At 51.3% G+C, this 20,886-nt stretch overlaps 1 protein-coding gene across 3 annotated transcripts in view; it reads left to right on the forward strand.

Moving 5' to 3' along the window:
* Positions 1 to 20,886, forward strand: part of LOC144933615 (numb-like protein) — a 67,595-nt gene that overhangs the window by 39,207 nt on the left and 7,502 nt on the right. For all 3 annotated transcript variants that reach the window (XM_078858601.1, XM_078858600.1, XM_078858602.1), the window contains exon 5: positions 20,026 to 20,166. In XM_078858601.1, the coding sequence (XP_078714727.1) occupies positions 20,026 to 20,166 (141 nt within the window). The remainder of the gene's footprint in view (positions 1 to 20,025; positions 20,167 to 20,886) is intronic.

Here is a 20,886-nt window from a genome sequence, read left to right on the forward strand (position 1 = left end):
CGCCGGCTACCCCGACGCGTGTCGCCGGCTCGACACGCGTGCCGGGGTCGGGGCCCGGCTGCCCCCGCGTGGACGTACAGATGGCGCGTGCTTCTAATGAAGCAAAGGATCCCGCCCGCCCACGGACAATGTCGAGATGGCATGGGGGGGGTTGCTATAGAGGGGCGCGATTAGGGGACAAAAGCGGCGAGGGGGGTGGGGTGGACGTCTGAGCAGAGGAACAAGAGGCGTGTGCCGCACCCTGAGCCTTCAGGGGTTCCATCCTGCCAGCGTCCCCCCACACCCCCCCCCCCAACGCCCAGACCTCTCTTCTTCTCTCCCATCCATTGCATTGTGCCCAAGACGTGACAGATGGAGTTATTCTTCATTCTTCGCTGCGGGTCCTTTTGAGCGCCTCTTGTCCGCGGACAGACGGTCATTAAGCTTTGCTACAGCGTCACTCGCCATTGTGCGCGCTGCCCGCTGGCTGGAAGGGTGGCTCGTGTCCGACGGTGGTGGCGGTGGTGGTTGGTGGTGGTGGTTGGTGGTCGTGGCGGCGGTGACGGGAGGGCTAGGGTTGGAGGGAGGAGGAGGGGGCGGGGAGCTGGTGGACGGAGCTAGAACGCAGTAGCAGCAGCTGCCGCTGTTGCCCCTGCAGCTGTCGGAGGGAGACCGGGAGGAGCGGCTCGTGGTGGTGAATCCACGTGATGACGGCTGCGCAAACCCATCCCCTGATCCCCTGCGGGGCCCGTCGCGGAGAGTGCATGTCGACAGATTGAATCGGAGCAGGCCGGCCGCGACCCTCCAGCTACCCACTCCTGCAGACAAACAAAAAGCCCCACACAGAATGACACCTAAACATGGAAAAGTATCCCCCCCCCCGCCAAAAAAAAAAAACTCCACCTCAACACCGCCTATCCGAGGCCGTCCAAAACCAGAGGACATCTGCTGCCGCTTTACATGCCTGGTGGCTCAGAGGCCCTCCACCGGTGCTGCTGGTTTAGCGTCCCCGGCCCTCGTTGTGCCGCCCCCCATCCAGGGGGGACGCAGGGCCACGGAGGAGCCGGAATTCAAGGCAACGGACGGAGCTGCGGAACACGCACGTGTGCAGCCCGCCAATAGTCAATCCCCTGCTGTGTGTGTGTATGTGCGTGTATGTTGAACTTCACCCATCTAAGAACTATCCAGGCTCATGTCGGTCAGTCAACCCATGGCACCTGGGGCTGTCCCGTGACCTCCTGCCGGCGGGCGTTCGACACTTTACGTGGCCTTAAAGTGCACGTAGCCTGGCACAAGCGTCGTGGTGATGTCACCGCTCATTAGTGGCGAATAGCGGTTGTTGTTGAACTTATTTCGCACTGTACCTAGCCAACCGTGCTAATCAGAGGTACGGGGGAAGGACACCAGACTAACACACAAAAAGCAGTTCTCAAAACATTTGTTTTCAAACTAGAGTTGAAAATATGTCATCTGTGAAGGGCTGGCACACAGGTGTCGATCATTAATCTTCACCTCCACCAAGCGGTCATGGGACCGGAGCAGTGGACGCTTTGGCTGGGGGGGGGGGGGGGGGCCTTGGATTGGGTCTCCGTGACCGATGGGCGAGCGTGGCCACGCGTCCACTCAGATTCCCTCGTAGCTGCCCGGATGTGACGGCCGCCGCTCGAAAAAGCACGCTCACGCGATCGCAAAATCCCTCCTTCGTCTTGCTCGGCCCACAACCACGAGAACGTCGCATATCCGACTCGCTGGGGACCGAGGTATGGGCGGATATACGGGACTAGGTCGGATGTGTGAGCGTCTGTAGTAAATACAGATACGCCGCCACGGGCTAATACCGCAATGGGTATGGGCGGTTGATCGGTCGGGGCGGATATGCGGCGTTGGGCTCGTCTTCTTTATCTATCGCTGCCACTGTTTTTTGGCCGCTTCACTTGTGACGTGCATAGCGCATCCGGCACAGATGCGCCGCCCTTGGTTTCAATCCCACCGCTGACTAAGGAGGGCCTCCCCCATACCGTTCAGGGTCAAGGGGATTATTTAACCATATTTCACCATGCTGCTCAGTGCGGGTCGGGGAATGGTGGTGGTGGGGGGTAGACGTGGAAGCAGAGGCTCACGGTACAGCAGGGCCGTACACTCTGCTGCACTGCCCTCTACTGCCCACCTTAGCACGTGACCCTGCAAACCAGCGCGCAGTGTTGATCGCGCATCCGAGCAACTATCCAAACTCAGGCCTGCTTAGCTTGCTTTCTCTGAACTCTGAAGCAAGCGGGTGCGTTCCGGGTGATTTGGTCATAGGGCAAAGCACTTTGTGAGTAAATTCAGCAACGTATTTAAAATGATAATATTCGGAGGCAGTACAGAAAGTAGATTGTTGTCACACTTTGCCCGCTGTGTATCTATATTCTCCGGTGGTGAAGATTTGCTCCCACTTGGGAAGAGAAAGGCGTGTTTCAAACAATTAATCGCGGCACCCTCCTGATAAAGAGTGCTGAGATTAATTTGAGGATTTTTTTTCTGGGGGGGGGCTGGGTGGTCGAGTTGTTATTCACATCAACAATTTGTGTGCTGCGTGAAGTTTTACTCATTTTTAATTTGCCCGTGAATTTTTTGCGTGAAACTTCACCGTTCAATTCGAGACTGATGAATTGACCCATACGATCGTAAGTGTCCCGACTCGCTATTTGAACGCTAACCAAGAATCCTACTTGGGACATTTGGCAAATCTATTTTGATGTATAATTCATATTCAATTATATTTAATTTCCTTTAAGACTAGGTCAGACACCATTGAGACCAGACGTTTTGAAAGCGAAGCCTTGAGGTGAAATAAATTCATTTTAACAGCGAAAAATGAACATCATGATGAAACGTCAGTTTAACACGTAGGCTTTCGCGACCAATTATTATGAATGATAAAACGTCACAACTGCAAATGGGTTCTAAAGTGCAATACATTTTTTTTTGCTAAATATCTTGACAGCAAAGGTGGCAATAGTAAGAACACACACAATTACTGAACATCCTCACAACGCACATGTTCGAACGTACTTCACTTTATAACACAAGTTCAACACACGATCTGAAATATATCAAAGTTAATCAGAATATCTTAAGTGTGCAAGGATGGAAAACAAACATCCAAAGTTTGCAACAACAACAACACGAAAGAGACGACACCCAACTTTGAATGAAATACGATCTTGCAACTCAAACCACGGAGATCCGTGTCTCAAAACAAGCGATAACACAAACGTGTAATGCGATGCACATCCATCACAGATGAGAGTTGGGGAAAGAAAAGGAGTTGGGAGGTTGGGGGGAATTTCCCCCTCCATCCCCCCACCCCCTGCATTCTCTTCCCCTGCGGTATGTTCATACCTTTGTCGTCTAAATCCCTGGCGGCCGATACCCCCAACCCCATCCCCTGCATCACCCGCCCAGACGCTGGCTTTTATTCGTTTTTGGGCCTCAATCGAATTAGAGCCGTCGGGGGACTCGCGCCTTCTGCCATGGGACGGGACAAAGCGGTGGGAGGAGTGGCGGGCGGGGGGGGGGGGCTGAGGATGGTGGAGGGGGGGCGGCTGGTGGTGGTGGTGGTGGGGCTGGCCCGGAATCCACAGATGGCAGACAGCTGTAGTTTGTAAGGCCGGCCACGCTTTAACTCGTTCTTTCATGCAGCAACCCCGCAGCTCGCCGACCCAGAGTGCATCACTTTAGCCGGCCACCACGGCCTCGTCTGTGTTGAGTCGCACCGTCTCGGTTGCGTTAAGAATCAGGGATTTATGGATTCATTTCGTTATTTTTTGTGTCGCTCGATTATTCACTCCTTGCCTCCCCCCCCCTTGTGTGTGTGTGTTTTAATTTACTATGCAGGTGTGTGTGGTGTGGTGGGAGGCGGGGGTGGCACTGATAAGCCAGTGAATGAATGCGATTTCCTTTGAACCTGAGGCTGGTTGCGTGTGGTGGTGGTGGTCGTTGATCCGTGACGTCTTGCCACAGTGGACGAGTTGAGGCCGCGTGCCCTCTGGAGGAGCCCTCTAAGTGTTCCCTCGAGTCGAGGCCCTTCCGCCCGCAGTGGCGTGAGCGAGCAATTGCTGGGGCTGCACCTTCGCCTGGGCTTGTAACAGCGGGCCGATTCCGCATTTGACATTGATTCCTTAGGCTCGCGATATATCAAGTGCGCTGCTGGGTGTGTTTAAGAAGCAGTAAAAAAAATTCCACGCGCATTAGTTTTAACCTAACGGAGCAAACATGATCAATACATGCCGGTTTGTCAATCCACTGCCGATCGAAGGCCTTCCCACGCCGTGCGGGTCGTGTGAGGATTAACTGACCATACTTCACCTCTCTGGTCAGTGCGGATTTGGTGAAGGTGGGGGGGGGAAGTGCAGAAGAACAATGAGTGTTGCCTGCACTGTTCTCTACCGCTCACAATGCCTCTTAGCTCTCGACTTTGGTGCACGCTGTGTCACCCATCCACGCACTATCCAGCCTCCAACCGGCTTAGCTTATGGGATCCAATGGGAGCGGGCGCATTCCTGTTGATTTGGTCATACAGCAAAGCAAACAGGGTTGTTCACCCAGGAAACCTGGAATGTTGTCCCAACAAGTGTGAACAACTTTCCAACGTTTGCCCAACGTCGCTTGCTTACTAGACACATGGGGCAGGAATGATTGCGAACAGTTCCAACAGGACCATTTAATAATGGTCTCGTGGTGGTGGGGTCATTACATCATAACTGTGAACCGGTAGTTCTCATTCCGTGCAGCATGGATACCGTGCAGGACATTTGTTTTTGATCGTGTGCACGGAACATCAGCGCCGCATTGTGGCGACCAGACGCACTAGAGGTGTGGACATGTGATCTCTGTGTGTGTGTTGTAGTCTTATTCTTGGTTCTTTCGATAAAGTCACGTAGAAGAGAAATAATAAAATAATAAAAATAAAACATAATAAAATTCTTCTCACGACGTTTCGGCCACAACGCAAGTAGCCGTCCTCAGGTGAAGAACAGGTCGTGAGAATTATTTTATTATGTTTCATTTTTATTTTATTATTTCCCTTCTACGTGACTTTACCGAAAGAACCAAGAAGATGAATCCCTGCAGTCACGAAAGCTTTATATTGTAGTCTTATTCATCTGGGGAGGTGTAGTTTTGTGGGATTAGGGGCAGAGGGACCAGTGGTCACGACTGGGAAGGCCGCCATACCAAAAATGTTGATCACCGCTCTCGCTTCGACGCTATGTTCTCCGAGCTCTCCAGCCTCCTTCCACATGAATGTATGAACTTCTTTCATTCGCGCCGTACGTAGCTAATCTGAGGTGCGTCAAACACTCCTGAAGAGAATTGGCCAATACAGCAGGAGCCTCGTGAAAAGGGGTCTTGGGCCGCAGTGGCGACCTCGCTGGGTAAATAGTTGGCATCATCATCATTGCTATGAAATGCTATACGGACTTAGTTATTGTTTTTTTTACGTGGGCCAGAGTTCAAGGGAAACAAATACATGGCTTCTGCGCCGCAGCACCCACGCTCGTGAGCGATGACCAGAAATCGGTTTACATTTGTGGTTTATATTGTTTTGCCAAAGTGATTGAGTGCATAAATCAGCGTTGTCGCGTGGGTAGTTGCTTGACTCCCCCACCCTCACCCCCAAGAAGAGGGGAACCAACGCCGGAGGGCATCTCCTGGTCAAGGTTGAAATCGTCAGAAATTTCAGCGAATTTCTCAGAAATCGTCCGCCCTTGGTGGGAATCCATTGTGTTAACCCAGCTGCAGTGCAGTGAGCACGGCACGTTCGTGGGATGTTTCCCCATCCTGCGTGCTACGTAGGGGTGTAACCAAGCCATCAATGCACTCAATGATTCATATCTGGGCTGTAAATTATCAATTTTGATTAGTAAAATTGTAAATGAAAACTGTGATGTGTTCATTCACACTGAGGCACCACTGCCAACTATGGGTGTAACGATTAATCGACTAACCTCTGTCAATATCGTCTCTTTAGCTAAACAACCGTGAGATCGTGTGATCATGAGAGGTAGCGGCGGCTTGGGGAGGCCTCAAACCAGGAGGGCATTGTCCATGGCTAATGATGATGAAGCTATTACCATCGTGCTTGTATACCCAATAAACCTTCGCCGGCTCTTTTTTTCAGTAGGGTCCTGCCACGGATGATTTGCTATGCAGAATCCCAATTGAGTCGTCTCCGCTTAATCTCGTGGCCAAATTTGGACCGTGACGCCCGGCACACAATTGCCTTCTCTCTTGCGGACGACGTCACGGGATGTTTAACGCTGCCTTGTGAAGCGGACGGCGAGCGGTCCTCCCACGGTCTCAATCCGGCCCGCAGTAATGGTCAGGGCGGTCGACGGGTTTGAACCGCGCACCTCTGCAACAAGCCGCGATTGCGTGCTACCACTGGACCGCGTGAGCGCCCGCAGTGCCGAATCGCGAGTAACAGAATGTCGATTTAAAGCTTTCGTGACTGCAGGGATTCATCTTCTTGGTTCTTTCGGTAAAGTCACGTAGAAGGGAAGTAATAAAATAATAAAAATAAAACATAATAAAATAATTCTCACGACGTTTCGGCCACAACACAAGCAGCCGTCCTCAGGTGAAGAACAGGTCTGTCGAGGCGACAGCGTCTGACTTTTTAGACGCTGTCGCCTCGACAGACCTGGTCGCTGTCGCCTCGACAGACCTGGTCTTCACCTGAAGACAGCTGCTTGCGTTGTGGCCGAAACGTCGTGAGAATTATTTTATTATGTTTTATTTTTATTATTTTATTACTTCCCTTCTACGTGACTTTACCGAAAGAACCACGAAGATAACAGAATGTCATTTTTTTTCTCACACATTGCCACATTATTGATGCGTGTAATGTGGTTGCATGGCCCCTCCAGCAACTAGAAGACAATGTTGAAAAAATAAATATATAACGTTCTTAAATCATATTGTGACCCTTAATAGCTACAATTCTTTGTTGGATTTTTTTTGAGCGATGGGAGTGAATCGTTAACCCTCCCCTACGCTGCCCGTGCGGTCTAAATTAGTTTCTGTTTCACCGTCGCTCTCAGTTTTTCTGGGTTCTGTGCTCCTAAAGCCCAAGTGGATGTCGCCCCGGGGCATGTCGCTTCACGGCTGTGATGGTTTCGTGCTAATTGGCAGTCGACACACATTTAAATTACGGCCGCGAAATCTTTTTTTTTCTTCGCGTAGTTTGTCAACTGAGATTTAGCTGCCGTTTTGGTCCGAAAACCATCACTTAGCAGTGACATTGCCGAGCGAAACCCACCACCCCCACCGCCCCCCATTAGTCTGGCAAACAACGCGAGTGTTAAGCAAACCAATCGACTCGGCTGTCAAACAATTCAATGTATCTTGTGCCTTGATTAGTTCAGAGGGCAAGATTCTAAAATACCTTCCCCCATCCCATTGGTGATTGGCCAACCTGGCATGGTGGTGTAATGTGTGGGTACGCCCACCTCTTCCGAGACATCTGGCAAGTGATGGAAGAGTAGACCAAATACCCTCTATAGGGGCTCTCTCGAGCTCCGTCTAGTGGAGTTCGATTCCCAGCGACGGCAAACGCAACCAGGGATATCGAAACCTGGTTTGGGACCTCCCACTTCAACAACCCTCACAATACCAGCACGTTGAAGTATGGTTAAACAGCCCCCATGACCGAAAGATGTAGGGAGGCCTTCATCCATAAGTAGATTGAGCAAAGGGCTGTAGAGTGAATTAATGAATTGCCCAATGCATCATCTGTTATTTTTATTATTTCAAATAATATTTATACGCTACCATATGTTTTGTTTAAAATCGCCACGAATTAATTGACGTGTCCGTGCGTAATTTTCAAATCATGTGCCGACTTCTTTGACAGCTCTGCAGAGGCGTGCATCTCCCAAGTGCGCTGTGAATGTGCCTGCAAAGTTGTTAACGAATTTTAAAGAAAAAAAAAACAATAATTTTAGAGCGCTCTTGTCAATCCGCCCCTTGAAGTCAGGCCTCTCCACGCCGTGTTGGTCATGGGGTTACGAAGCAAATATCAAGCCCCCTCCGAGTATTGAAGTCGATACGGTTCTTTACGCGATTAACCGGAGTGGAGAGCATTCGTCTCCCGAGGAGTGCACGGTGTAAAAGCATTCCGAAGGGCATCTTCGGAATGCTTTTTAACATTGCGAATGTTGGGAATGTCAAGATGCTCATATGGCAGGCAGTCATGGTCATACATTACTAAAGTTCATTTAAAAACAAAAACTTGAACGCTCCTGAAACTGGTTTTAAGGTAGGCCCCGTGATACGGTGTTTCCGTCATAGGCCTTGAGGATGGACTCGTCACACTGTCGCGCAGGTTCTCACGGTTGTGCTGATATGGCTCTCGGGTGAGATTTCTGGTTTCACTGCGTTTTGTTCGGCACGATGTCCGACGTTTCACTTCACGTGCTGACAAGGAGCCCCCAGCATGGACCACGTGCCCAAGTAGCGAGAGATACAACCCGCGAGACATTGGAGAGCTGTGCCCTGGTGATGTGTCTGTTGGAAATGTATTGTATGCAAATCTTAATCTCATTATTGGATAAGTCCTTGACAACTAAATCCCCCAGAATGCACCCGATCTAAGATCCCAGGGGATTAGGTCGAGTTGTTCGTGGTTAGTCCTTGGATGGACGACTGCCTGGAAGTAGCAGATGTCGTCGGTTTGCACTGTAATGTGGCCTGGAGATGGCAGTATAGCAAGCGGATTGAATCCATCTGTGCAGAGAGTTGAGTGTAATACCCTTGCATCAGTGGCTGCTTTCCAGGCGGTCCGGCTTCATTTCACAAACTAAACACTCATTCATGGCAATGGCCACGCATCCCATGTAGCAGGACCCTCCTGAAATCGTTTTGAGACTCAGTGAGGGCATCATTACAGTGTGTTGTACCGCACTCTATTGAAGCCACGTTTAACCAGGTCAATAAGCACACTCCGCCATGCGGTCGTCTTCAGCGATGTTTCCTCGTCACTGAAAATACATGCACGTGGGTTCAATCATCGCCAGAACAAGATCCTTTGCGATGCAATCATTGTATGTTATGCTCTCTGCATGTCAAGCGTTCATTGACCTCTCTTCGAGCGAAACTTTCGGAGATGACCTCCGACCACGGCATTCGTCTCAGGATGGAGTTTTGTGTTTTTTATCTTAGCTCCAAACGTCAGAGTTTTAAACGTCGCCGTTCGGATCACCGGCGAACGCCACGACACCCAGGCAGAAAGGGAGTTTGCGTTTCTGGACAAAGAAACCATCTCGTCCAGTGTTTTAGCTAAAGCGCGCACGTTGTGCTTGCAGCTTGTACGTACGTACGTTGAACTTCTTTCGCACCGTACGTAGGCAACCGCGCTAATCGATGGTGCGGCGAAGGGGAGGGGGAGGTTGGGGATAACAAACTCAAACACAAAAATAATTTCTGAATAAATGAGTTTTCAATCTAGATGATGTAAAGGTGCACAGCTCCAGATGGCCGCGGAAGCGCATCTGAAAGCTGGCCTGCCGTAGTGAGTTTGCATTTGTTTGAGATCGTGCGCGCAAGTGCAATTATGGTTTTGGGATTTGAACCTGAAGGACGGTATCTTTAGATTTAACAACAAAAGACAATATGTGCTCGGTGGTGCATGTGAAACCCGGCCACTGTCAACTCGGATTTCTCGGCACTGTTGTTAAAATTGGTAATTTTGAACGAAATTAGTGACGAACTTATTTGGCAGTCGAGTATTTTTTTCGTTCCAAATTTGTATTCAGCCATTAGCGACCGGAGTGGATGAAACTCATCGAGCGCGACGATGATTACTTCGACTACTGCCCACCAAAGCGCAGCCGACGATAACGAGACTAAATTAACGAGCCTGAGTAAATACGGAGCGCACTGGGGGAGACCAACATGGTAATGGGATCTATATATATTTAAACATTGTCTGCGTTCGCTATTTAGCTGCACTGAGAAGTATTGCTTTTGCCGGGAGGGGAGGGCGCGAGGATGAATTGTGCATCACTTACAGAACCGGCCTTAGACCTTTGGGGGCCCTAAGCAAAATTTGGTTGGAGGCCCCTTTGATGTAAGATTTTTTTCACCCACTAGCTCGCAATGACTCTAGGGGGCCCTCTGCTGGCCACGGGGCCCTTTGCAATTGCAAGGGTCGCTTAGTGGCTGGGCCGGCTCTGATCACTCACACCCACATTTACTCACCTAGAGAGTCAGCGATTGAAAATACAAATTGACCGCTTCAGTCGACTAGGCTTCGAGAATGACGACACGACAGAGTAATCAGAGTCGTGTAAAATTCCAGGGGCTGTTATCCATTAGACTGAGAGGATGACTTAACACGGTAAAGACGCTGACCGCACAAACACTCCTCGGCGGTGATGAACACCTCCTGCTTCCCTTTCCGTTCAGAGCCATTGACAACCATGTGCCAAGACAACGATCCCCCGTGTAGCCTTAACAGACTGTTGGGGCAAGTGCTGTTTGCGAGCACCACCTATGAAGGCCGATACGGCGCACGAGGGGGTGGGTGGCCAGCACCACGCCCTAAGTGGCGAAGTTTACACACGGCACCAGGTACTCATTTTAGGCTGAGTCGACCTAGGGGAAGCCCTGGAACGGTTCAGATAATCGTCACTGGTGTTGGAACTCGGGTCGCCGGGTTCGTGGTGCAGCGCGCTTACCGCTGAGCAACTGCTCCCCACGAGTGAAGAGGGCACTTTGTCTGCTGCGGCTTAAGTGGGCATCAAATAATTACAAAAGGCTCCAAGCACGACCACGTGGCTACGGGGTCAAGATCACTGCAAATTAGACCTTCTCTTTTCATGTCCTCGCGGCAAAAATACACATTTGTACACACGCACCGCGTAGGTTTCCACGGCCGTGCTTAAATTGCTCTCGGGTTCGTGCCGCGTGTGTGTTCGGGCACGTTGTCCGACGTTTTGCTCCCAGCGCACGAAGCTGAATAAGCTCCCGGCTAGCGGATCAATACGTGGGGAGTCGTGCCGAACGACCCGAAAGCACATCGGGCAGATGCACCCAGCTCTTCTGTGCCGCGTGTCGAGATGCGGTCACACTTGAAACCGCGATGCAAATCCACGCCGCGTTCCATTATAATCAGTGCCCAGCAAACGACGAGGGCTAACATTATTCGCCTTTCAACGGCGCGGCAAAATCTCGCCAAAAGTAACAAAAATTCTCTCGAGCCGGTTCCGCTGGGGGTTGGTGGGGGGGGGGAGGGGGGCGAAGCGTTCCCGGACGTGACCGTAACGATGAGCCAAATTAAAGGGCTCCGTTGAAGTATGTCTCAATTAAGCATCTCCTGCCCGTGCGCTGGAGCGGCGGGTTATCGCCAGCCTCTCCCCACCACCTTTCTCGACGCGACGGAGCCCTTTAGCCAGGAGTGGCGGACCAGGCAGCAGGCGGGAATTAGCCCCGAGTCAGCAGCTCAGAGTGCCCCTCCGCTGGGGTGCCGCGCGTGTCTCGTTTGCGTTGCGGAGCAAATTCACGGCCCCCCAGCGACGGCCTTAATGGGCTGCGCTCAAGTGACGGATTCTGTTGTCGCCGCCGTGCTGAGTAGGAGTATGAAGCCGCAGTGGTGCTCAGCGCAGCCTCCAACTCATCCACTCCGTCTCCCTGGCATCGCTATTCATGATGTGCAACGAAGGAGGGACGTTACCAGAAACATCACCTATCACGTGCTTTCCTTTGTCTTGACGGTGAAGGCCGCGGGGTTATTGTCGCACCACTGCCAAAGCGGCAGCAGCATCACCGGATCATGAATTCGAGTCGGAGCATGGGCGCGAGTCCGCGTGTCTCTTGCTCTCTGTGGGCACGGACTGAGTTCTTAGTTCAAGTGAACCGGTTCCGCGGAGGTGGGGGGGGGGTAGCGTTTTAATCACCGAGCCAACACGGTTCAGCGCCGCATATCCGGCCACGTAGGTCACGCATCTGCCCTGACCCGATATTTGTGCAAGGTCGCAGACGCCGTTTCACGCGGGCTAACGTGCCCTTTCATCCCACTTGCTTCCCACTCGCTTCCCACTTGATTGGTCCACACCTGAGACAGGTTTTCTTAGAGCCCAGTCTCACATGGTGTACAATTTCAAGGACAGTTCATACATTATCAGAGTTGTGTTTTTTTTGTTTGCATTCCGACGGCAGGTATTGTGGTCAATGCAAAGATGACTCCTTGTAAAAATCCACTTCTCCTAGTCCGTTAGGATGCGCGATTGAAGATGGGCGCGCACGCATTTGCGCGCTTCGCGTTCTCGTCGTCGCAGACACGGTCACTGCGCGGCAAGGCAACGCCGCAACAGACAAAAACATTGGGGCGCGCCCTATTAATGTCGTGGAGATGTCGACGGCACATTTTGTCCATCCGCTGGCGTGGATGTAAGAAGACCTCGCCCGCCACCGTGTCGGTCACGAGGGGTCATTACGCCGTACCTCGCGCCGCGCTGGTCGATACAAGTTGGCGAAGTGTGGGGGAAGGACGGGCGGCACAGCACCGGCTCAGGTATCGCTCCCCTGCTGATGTTAACGCCCCGGCTGGGAATCAAACTCCGGTTTGCCGGGCTCGCAACGCAGTGCCGCCAACCGCTGCACCACCCGCCCGGCCCCCGTGCAACTTACGCAAATCAGACCGTCGATTCCGGTACACGATGTTAATGGGTGAATATGGGCCACCCATCGATGCACTCACTCGCGAATTTGACGCTGGAGATTCACTTTGTGCCGTCCTCTTGCGCTCACCCTCAGACCACGCGCCCTACTTCACACAATCGCAGTAATTCATTCTCTTTCACTTCATTCGCTTTCACTCCCCCCCCCCCCCACCTCCGTATCGGCGGACAGCAGCACTATCCCCGCGTTTGGCCGTTAAGCCCGAACTCTCGCACATCTTCGAAGGGAAACGGCTCAATCATCACAAAGAGTTTCCACTTCCGAGCAAGTGGGCACAGTCGGTGGGAGGAAGCCCGTTTTGCCAACCCCCCCCCCCCCCCCCACGGAGCCCTCTTATGCGGGCTGCACGCATCGTGTTGGGCACCGGTGAATGGCAATATGCGCGGGGCAACGCGTGGGGGGGCGGCGGCAGCGCCAGCAACCGCAGACAACGCCTCGCAGTGGGGGGGGGGGGGGGGGGCGCACATCCCACGCGGGGGAAACGGCGCCCCCAAAAATGTGTCTGCCGCAGCAGAAGTTTTGTGCCAGCATTGAGGGGGGGCCCTCGGTAGCGAGACGAGGCAGACAGCCATGCGGCACGCCTGCAAATTGGACCGCCGATTCCGGCTCGCTTCCTCGTCCTTTCAGAACGCGAAACGCTTGCTGCACTGGCATCGTCATCGTCAGCATTGTCGTCTTTGACTGCGCGGCGCCCTGGCGTGGAGGGTTCACAGCGCTGGCTCAGAAATGCGGGAGTTCGCTAATTAACGCTCAGTCCGAGTGTAGCAATTCATGCCCCCCCCCTCCCCCTTTTGGCAAAATGCAACACGGTATTCTCATTTTTATTGCAACATTCTACAACAACCCTTGTCAATCAAATTCTGGATGAGTACCCTCCCCACACCCCCGCCCTCTCACACCCACCACCGTGCGCGTCGTGGGGGTTCTTTGCCCATACTTCACCACGCTGGTGAGTGCGGGTTGCCGAAAGAGGAGGCCCAGGTTTTGGTTCAGACGTCACTCGCCACTGACGGTAGCCGTGGCGGTGAATCAGACTCGGGGTGCCAGGCTCCACGGTTCAATGCGCCCTGTCGCTCAGTCTTCAATTGCATATCACTTCCACGAACTGAAAAGCCTTGAATGTTGCAAACACAATTGGACGAATGCATCACGGGCTTTGTGAATTAATATCAACCCATTCATCAATGAGGCTTTTACCCTGGCTTTGTGTGAATTGAGATTGTGCCACGTGCGATGCCAGGTGTTGGCTCTTGCATGTTCTGCATACGCATGTAAGTAAATTAAAATAAATTCAGTTGAAAATGTTTTCTTGGCCGAAATAGCTTTTTTTCCAAGGGAGAAAAAACTGTTCCTACGCTCATCACAAACTTGACATCAATAATATTGATGTTGAAAAATCTTTGAGCAAAATCTTGACCGTTTTACTGAAAATTCATAATAATAATATTAGTTTACAACCCTTGTGCGTCCACTACTTGATAAGGGCCTCCCCACAATGTGGCAAAGCATTTCATCATATTCTTGGTTGTTTCGGTAAAGTCACGAAGAAGGGAAATAATAAAATAAAAAAATATAAAAGATAATAAAATAATTCTCACGACGTTTCGGCCACAAGGCAAGCAGCCGTCCTCAGGTGAAGAACATGTCTGTCGGAAAGACAGCGTCTGAATGAAGCTTTAAATCGAAATCATTTCATCATACTTCACCAGGCCGGTCCAGTACGGGTGGTTGAAGGGAGGGCCCAATGTTAGCTGTGGCCAGGAATCAACCTCTGGTGGCCAGGCTCAGAGTACAGTGTGCAAATCATCGTACCACTGATACCCTCGCCATCGGCCGTTTTATTCTCAAGTCATGAATAAATAAACATCAGACGTGATCGTTTTGCACCCTGTAAAAAGTTTTGCAACCAATCCGCCTTAAAATCGAATTCAATCGAACTTGATTTTTTTTTCAACCCCATTCTATTCATAATCGTCCAGAGAGCAGCCATTGCAATCTCACCGCGAGTCCCCGTCACGGTCCAATTGCTGGAAGCTATTGGCTGCTTAATGCCCACACAGATGGTGCTTCTCACTGTGCTTAAATAACAACAACAAATTCTCACGTTCGTCAATAACACTGCCTTATATATATCATGGCAACGTTTTGGGTGATGGCCTTTATTCGTGTCACTTAAATGATTATCACCGTGGATCGGGTGGCTCAGGGTGACTGGCATATGGTGCAGTTGGCATGGGCCCTGGTGCAAAGTAAAAATAGGGGCCTTCCTCTGTGCAATTTCCTCCCTCGTGGCATAGTCCAGCACCTGGACCCCTTCGACCCATGGAACCCCGTGCAGTTGCGCCGCCTGCACACTTGATAGCTACGTCACTGGCCAGGGTTTGGTCAACTGTCCACACGGGCTTCGGGCTGTAACTCGCTCCCTTCTAACGCAACCCACATCCTCTTATTGCTGCGCCACCCACCCAGAATTCCTTACATTCAGTGCCCAAGGTCATGGTAACATCGCGAACCTCGTTTCTACCCCCTCCCCCCAAACCCCAAAGCCCCCCGTCGACTCAATCTTTAACTTCCGTCTTTAGTTGCGGCAAAAATACACGGCGAGCACTTTATTCCCCCTCCTGCTCCAATATCCCAGCCTCGCCTTCCCCACCTCCCTCCACGAATCGGAGCTTCGTTTTCCGAGCCAGGAATTTGTGTTGCCCGCTCCGGGAGCGGCGCGATGTCTGTTGCACAAAAGCACAAGGCTGGCAATTAAAGCCGCAAGAAAGGAGCCAACAGACCAAGCATCTTCCTACTCGCCTCCCCCCACCCTCACCGCCGCTTCATTCTCCCACAGGGTGCCCCACTAAGCAAAACGTTTCAGTCCCAGCATTGACCTTGAGTCAATCGTCTGCTCTTGTGCCGTCACTTTGACGGATTCGTCGCAGGCAACGCGGCGCATTGCCAGACGCCGAACGGATCGAATCGCGGCCTTTGGCGTCTGGAAATTCGGCAGACCGGCGCGGAGCTAGGATCGACCGTTTCTTTGGCACCGCAGCGAGCGGGCTGAGAGATGAGAGAGGGCTTGTACGTTACGCGATCTCGCAGGTGCTTACAGCTCGTCGGTGGTAGATGCTGCTGCTGCTGCTATTCACTGTTGATATTTCGCGTGGTTTTATTTTAGAGGGCGCCGTTGGAAATGTTGCACACGCTGCCCCCCCCACCACTCTAAGCGTTCGCTTTTGCGCATCTTTGCCAGAAGGCGCCGTGTTCATCTCGTCTTTCAGAAAACTTTGGAGGAAAGAGAGGGCTTTGGCACGTGCGCACGCACACACATGCAACTGGACTTGGACATCAAGTCTGCAATTGTTGCTGCTGCTGCTTCTATTGCCTATTTGTGTGAACGTTAAACTCTAAATATTTTTCGGGGGTTTCGCTCCGAGACAGCCAGGTATTGCAGGGTTTCCGTGCGGCTTGCATTTGTGGCTTTAGGGCCCAGTACGTGCGTGGTATCACAAGGCCGATGGTCAGCGTGGATCGTTTTTCTTTTTACTCGAAGCACGCTCCGAGTGAGATTGTTCAACCCTTTTCCAACCCTTTGCGGTGACATCTCCCGCCGGTAAAGATTCTACACGCAGCAAAGCGTCGCCAAAATACCAGACCCTGTGAAAGGTGCGACGTTGGCACGTGGTTGGAACCGTTGGCGCCCCAACTTTGGCCCAACGTTTCATGTTTACGGTCAAGATTTTGCTGTCAGTAGAATCTTGCATTGTGGAGCCACAGACAATAGGAGTCGCAGGTCACAGCAGGGCAGATAGGAGCTATACTGCACAGTGTACTGTATAAATAAAGGCAGTCAGTCTCTTCAGCCTCACCCACTGCTCTTAAGAAGATAAATTGCAAAAAAATATATACTGGGTGCTTAAAAAAAATGTGAACACTTGTGAGAATTTGCAACAACGCCACAAGAAATGTGCCTCCGGGCTCTGGAGACCACCAGGAGGAGATTTCAGGCACGCGTTGACAATGATGGCGAACAAGTGGAGACTCGTTGACTTTTTGAAGCTCTTAGCATACATCTGTTATCATGTTACAGTGTAGTATTATCCCTTCTTTTTCCATTAAAAACGATAGTCCCATGTAAGTGTTCACATTTTTTGCAGTTTTCCATCAGACGGCAGTGTTAATGGCAAACGTAGCGAGGTGTGTTTGATGCTGTTTGTTGTCTTGCCTGATCACCGCCTACCAACACAATCCCTTACTTTACATTGTCTAAGGTTCACGGCGCACGAGTGTGGTTATCGGTTGAACGCAGTGCCTGTGTAAGGCCTCATAGCTCATAGGGCAGTGCGGTGCAAAGATAAATAATGTGCCCAGTACGGTACGACAACCGTGGAGTTGCTGATGTTGGCAACATCGGCAGCGTAAATGTTGTGATTATAATTGTCATTGTTTTCGGGTGTTATGCTCATTGCTGATTCAGCCTTTCACAGGGGCATCTTTGGCAGAGTCATCTCGCCATTTAGTTGTTCAAAGGTCCAGTCTTTAGCTCCAGTCGTTAATTGTACTGGTGAAAGACCCAGCGATGTGACATTCACATGAGGTGCCCACTATACACATCACAAACTGTGTCACCTACCAAATACGCACACAACAACGTGCGCTCGCCTATCCCAAGCAGCGTGCGAGCTGACAAAATGCTGTTCATGAATTCGATCTCCATTGTGAGCACACCCAGTGTATTGTTATTGTGTCCCATTGTGTCTGAAATAAATGAAGCGCCCTTTCACCATGATCTTCATCATCAAATCGCCTTCGACAATTAGCGCGGTTGGCTACGTACGGCGCGAAAGAAGTTCAACAGACGTAGCAACATCATCACTCTCCAAGAATGATCGTCATAGTCATCCTTATGACCATTGCAATTATGATATCAAGAATAATCAGTATCCAATTGTTATCAACAGTAATCATCAAATTAATATTATATTAATCATAAATACTATCGAATAATCATCATCCAATCACAGTTCACGTAATTATCATCATCAACAGTGTTATTTAATATGACATTCATCCTTGACGCACGTCTCAAAGCCAATAGGAAGCACTTTGCCAGTGTGCATCGTGAGCACGAACCAGTCGCAGCAATCTCAAGGAAAGCCCCTTCCTGTCACGAACCCTGGCCAACGTACAAGATGCGTGGGCGACGCGCACGATGGCTCCATCTTCACGTGATCCACCCACCCCCGGCTGTAGCGCTGCAGGCTTTTGCCGCTTACACCCGTGAACCTTTTTCACCCGGACCCCCCCCGCCCTCCACTTCCCTCCTCTCCTGCCGTGCGCGTCCGTGCCGTGCTTCTTGAGATATTTCCGCCGATCGCGTTTGGCAACGATGAATCAAAACAAAAATGCTACCAAATAATAACACACTTTGTTGCTGCGCCCCGTGGTGTTTTTTTATTTTGAAAGTTAGCAATAACAAACGGGAAGGTCTTTGTTTTTTTATTTCTTCCATCGGATGCTGATGAAAATAAATACGCCTGGGTCAACACTGTCGCTGGTGTGGCCATGCAGTGAAAGGCCCTCCACTTTAAAGCCCTCCCGCATATATTTTTCAGACGCAGTGCTCATATCAACTTTCCGAATGCCTTCGATAGCAACAAAATATATACATCAACTGTATGCATATTCTGTAACTCATATGTTGTACCGAATCTTAATAATTTTGCAGAACTTTGTCAGTCTGCCGTTGGATATGACGCCTCCCCACGCTGTCGTCGGTAATGGAGGATGTTTTGGCCATACTTCACCATTGTGGTCCGTGCGGGCTGGTGTGAAAAATGGTGGGCTGGGATTGTCTCGGATATTGCTCCGCCGCTGACGTTAGCCGTGATCGGGAATCGATCTCAGGTGGCCAGGCTCACAGCGCTGTGCGTTAACCATTGCCACCACCACTGCACCACGATTTTGTACATGCACATACGTATTTAAGAAAAGGTACTTTTATATACATGCATACACGGGTGCAAGATTCGCCTATGCAATCTCATACTGAATTAGTAAATTGGCTCAGGAGTAGTATTGACAGAGTATAATTGGCTTTATACAATTGGCTCAGTATGATAGGCTGGGTAGTAACGATGATTGGATGAATATAATTGGATCAGTATGATTGGCTGAGCATGATTGGTCAAAGATAACTTACATTCTCTGACTACTTGGGTGATCCTTAAAAACCCTCAAGAACGCTGTAGAGCCTTTGGCAAAGTTGTACTGGAGAAAGCCTTCAAACATTTGAACCTCTGTTTTTGATTACTGCTAACAGTCACAGATTTTCTCAATACCAGCGTCTCGTGTGTTGAGAGCCGTGCAAGCCTTTGTAGGTGCTTGCTAACCGCACTTGCCCCAAAAGTCTGCGAAGGCTATGTGAGGGAATCTCTGTCTTTGTTTCGTGTTGGGAGTGGTGGTGCAGTGGTTAGAGCACCCCGCCTCAAACGCAGTAACCGGTGTTCCATTTCTGGCCAGTGGCGAGCGGTATGGGAACTTGCCCTGGGCCTCCTCTAGGTTAACTCAGCCTTTTATTGAGTACATGGTCCATTGCGCGGTTGGCTACGCACGGTGCGAAAGAAGTTAAACATACATACTGTGCGTGGCATCGAGGGATGTGTTCCAGAAAGGAAAATATACAGAACTGCTTTGTCGCACGTAACAAAATAGTAATCACTTGCAGCCCTTTCTCTATTAAAGACCTTAATAGGTGCTCGCTAACAGCACTTGCAGCACGCCCACGACGACACGCTGTGGAGTGGCGATGCTCCAGCAGTGGATTGTTATTAAAACTTAACAACAAACGAAACACTTTTTACTTGACCAGGTTAGACCCACTGAGCTATATCGCTCTTTTTCAGAAGCAGTCTGGCCACAAATGATAGCTCCACGAAGTGGCTCATCATGTGGACATGTATAGCAGCCAAATACTCTAAACGCGTGTTTCTAAATGTGAAAGTAAAAAAAGAGAAGACCCGGAGAAAAATCCACATCAAAATATATACCAGTGGTCAGGGTCGGGATCGAACCCACGGTCTCCTGCATACCAGGCGAGGTAGTTAACATCTCCTAGCCACCGTGGCGAGAGACGTTCACAGTGGGAGACTTGTACGGGGAGATGATGGAAGTCACGTGTCTCCTGCGTGGTAGCGGCTGCCAGATCTGCCAAAGGATGGATCGCGTTGGCGAGAAGGAGTTAGCGGTGGCGTCAATGTCTTTGGCCACGATGACACCTCGATCTCGGTCGCAATGACAGCGCGTAACGCGTCGGCACTGACCGCTCCTCTGCAGGACCTCATCGTCGACCAGCTGATCGAGAAGGTGTCATTCTGCGCGCCCGACCGGAACCTCGAGCGAGCCTTCTCCTACATATGCCGCGACGGCACGACGCGCCGCTGGATGTGCCACTGCTTCATGGCCGCTCGCGACTCGGTGAGCTGCTCCACAGTGAGACGAGGGTTGAGGCTGGGGTGGTGCAGAGAGGGAGGGGGGGGCGCTGGTTAGACTGGAGGTCAACGGGACTTTGGGGGAAGGGGGTCAGCCATGTACGTGTGCTGTATGCTTAGTAACAGGGGTGCAGTGCTGAGATGATTCATTAATTCATTGGCTAAACATCGTAAATGACTACATCGCTAGGACCCGTAGGACCCTCTAGGAATGAATATCCAGGACCCATATATTACACATTCCTGCAGAGGGAGCTGGTAGGAACGTTGGGTTGCTCGGTCAACGGTCAGAGTCAACGGCGGCGTGGTGTATTCCGCAAATATGCCCGACTGTGAGGGCGGGCACAAGCCGGCGTGAGTAGGTTAAACGTTGAGTTTTATAAGGGCACCACGGGGTGACCAGCCCCTCCCCTCCCCACCCAGCCCCACCCCTCCCACCCCCCACCCAGCCCCACCCTCCCCACCCAGCCCCTCCCCACCCTCCCCTTCCCACCCAGCCCCTCCCCACCCTCCCCACCCAGCCCCTCCCCACCCTCCCCTCTCCACCCAGCCCCACCCCTCCCATTTTTGGATGCACGACGGACGGACGGACACAATAATCCCCTGTGGGCTGGTGTAACCAGGAGGTTCCTACCAGTAGAAGGGAGGGTCCTTGCTTGTGACATCTGGCAGTTCGCCAGTGTTGCTTCCGGCGGGCCTGGCTGTT

This window comes from Lampetra fluviatilis, chromosome 7, assembly GCF_964198595.1.
Source record: "Lampetra fluviatilis chromosome 7, kcLamFluv1.1, whole genome shotgun sequence".
NCBI classification, from domain to species: domain Eukaryota; kingdom Metazoa; phylum Chordata; class Hyperoartia; order Petromyzontiformes; family Petromyzontidae; genus Lampetra; species Lampetra fluviatilis.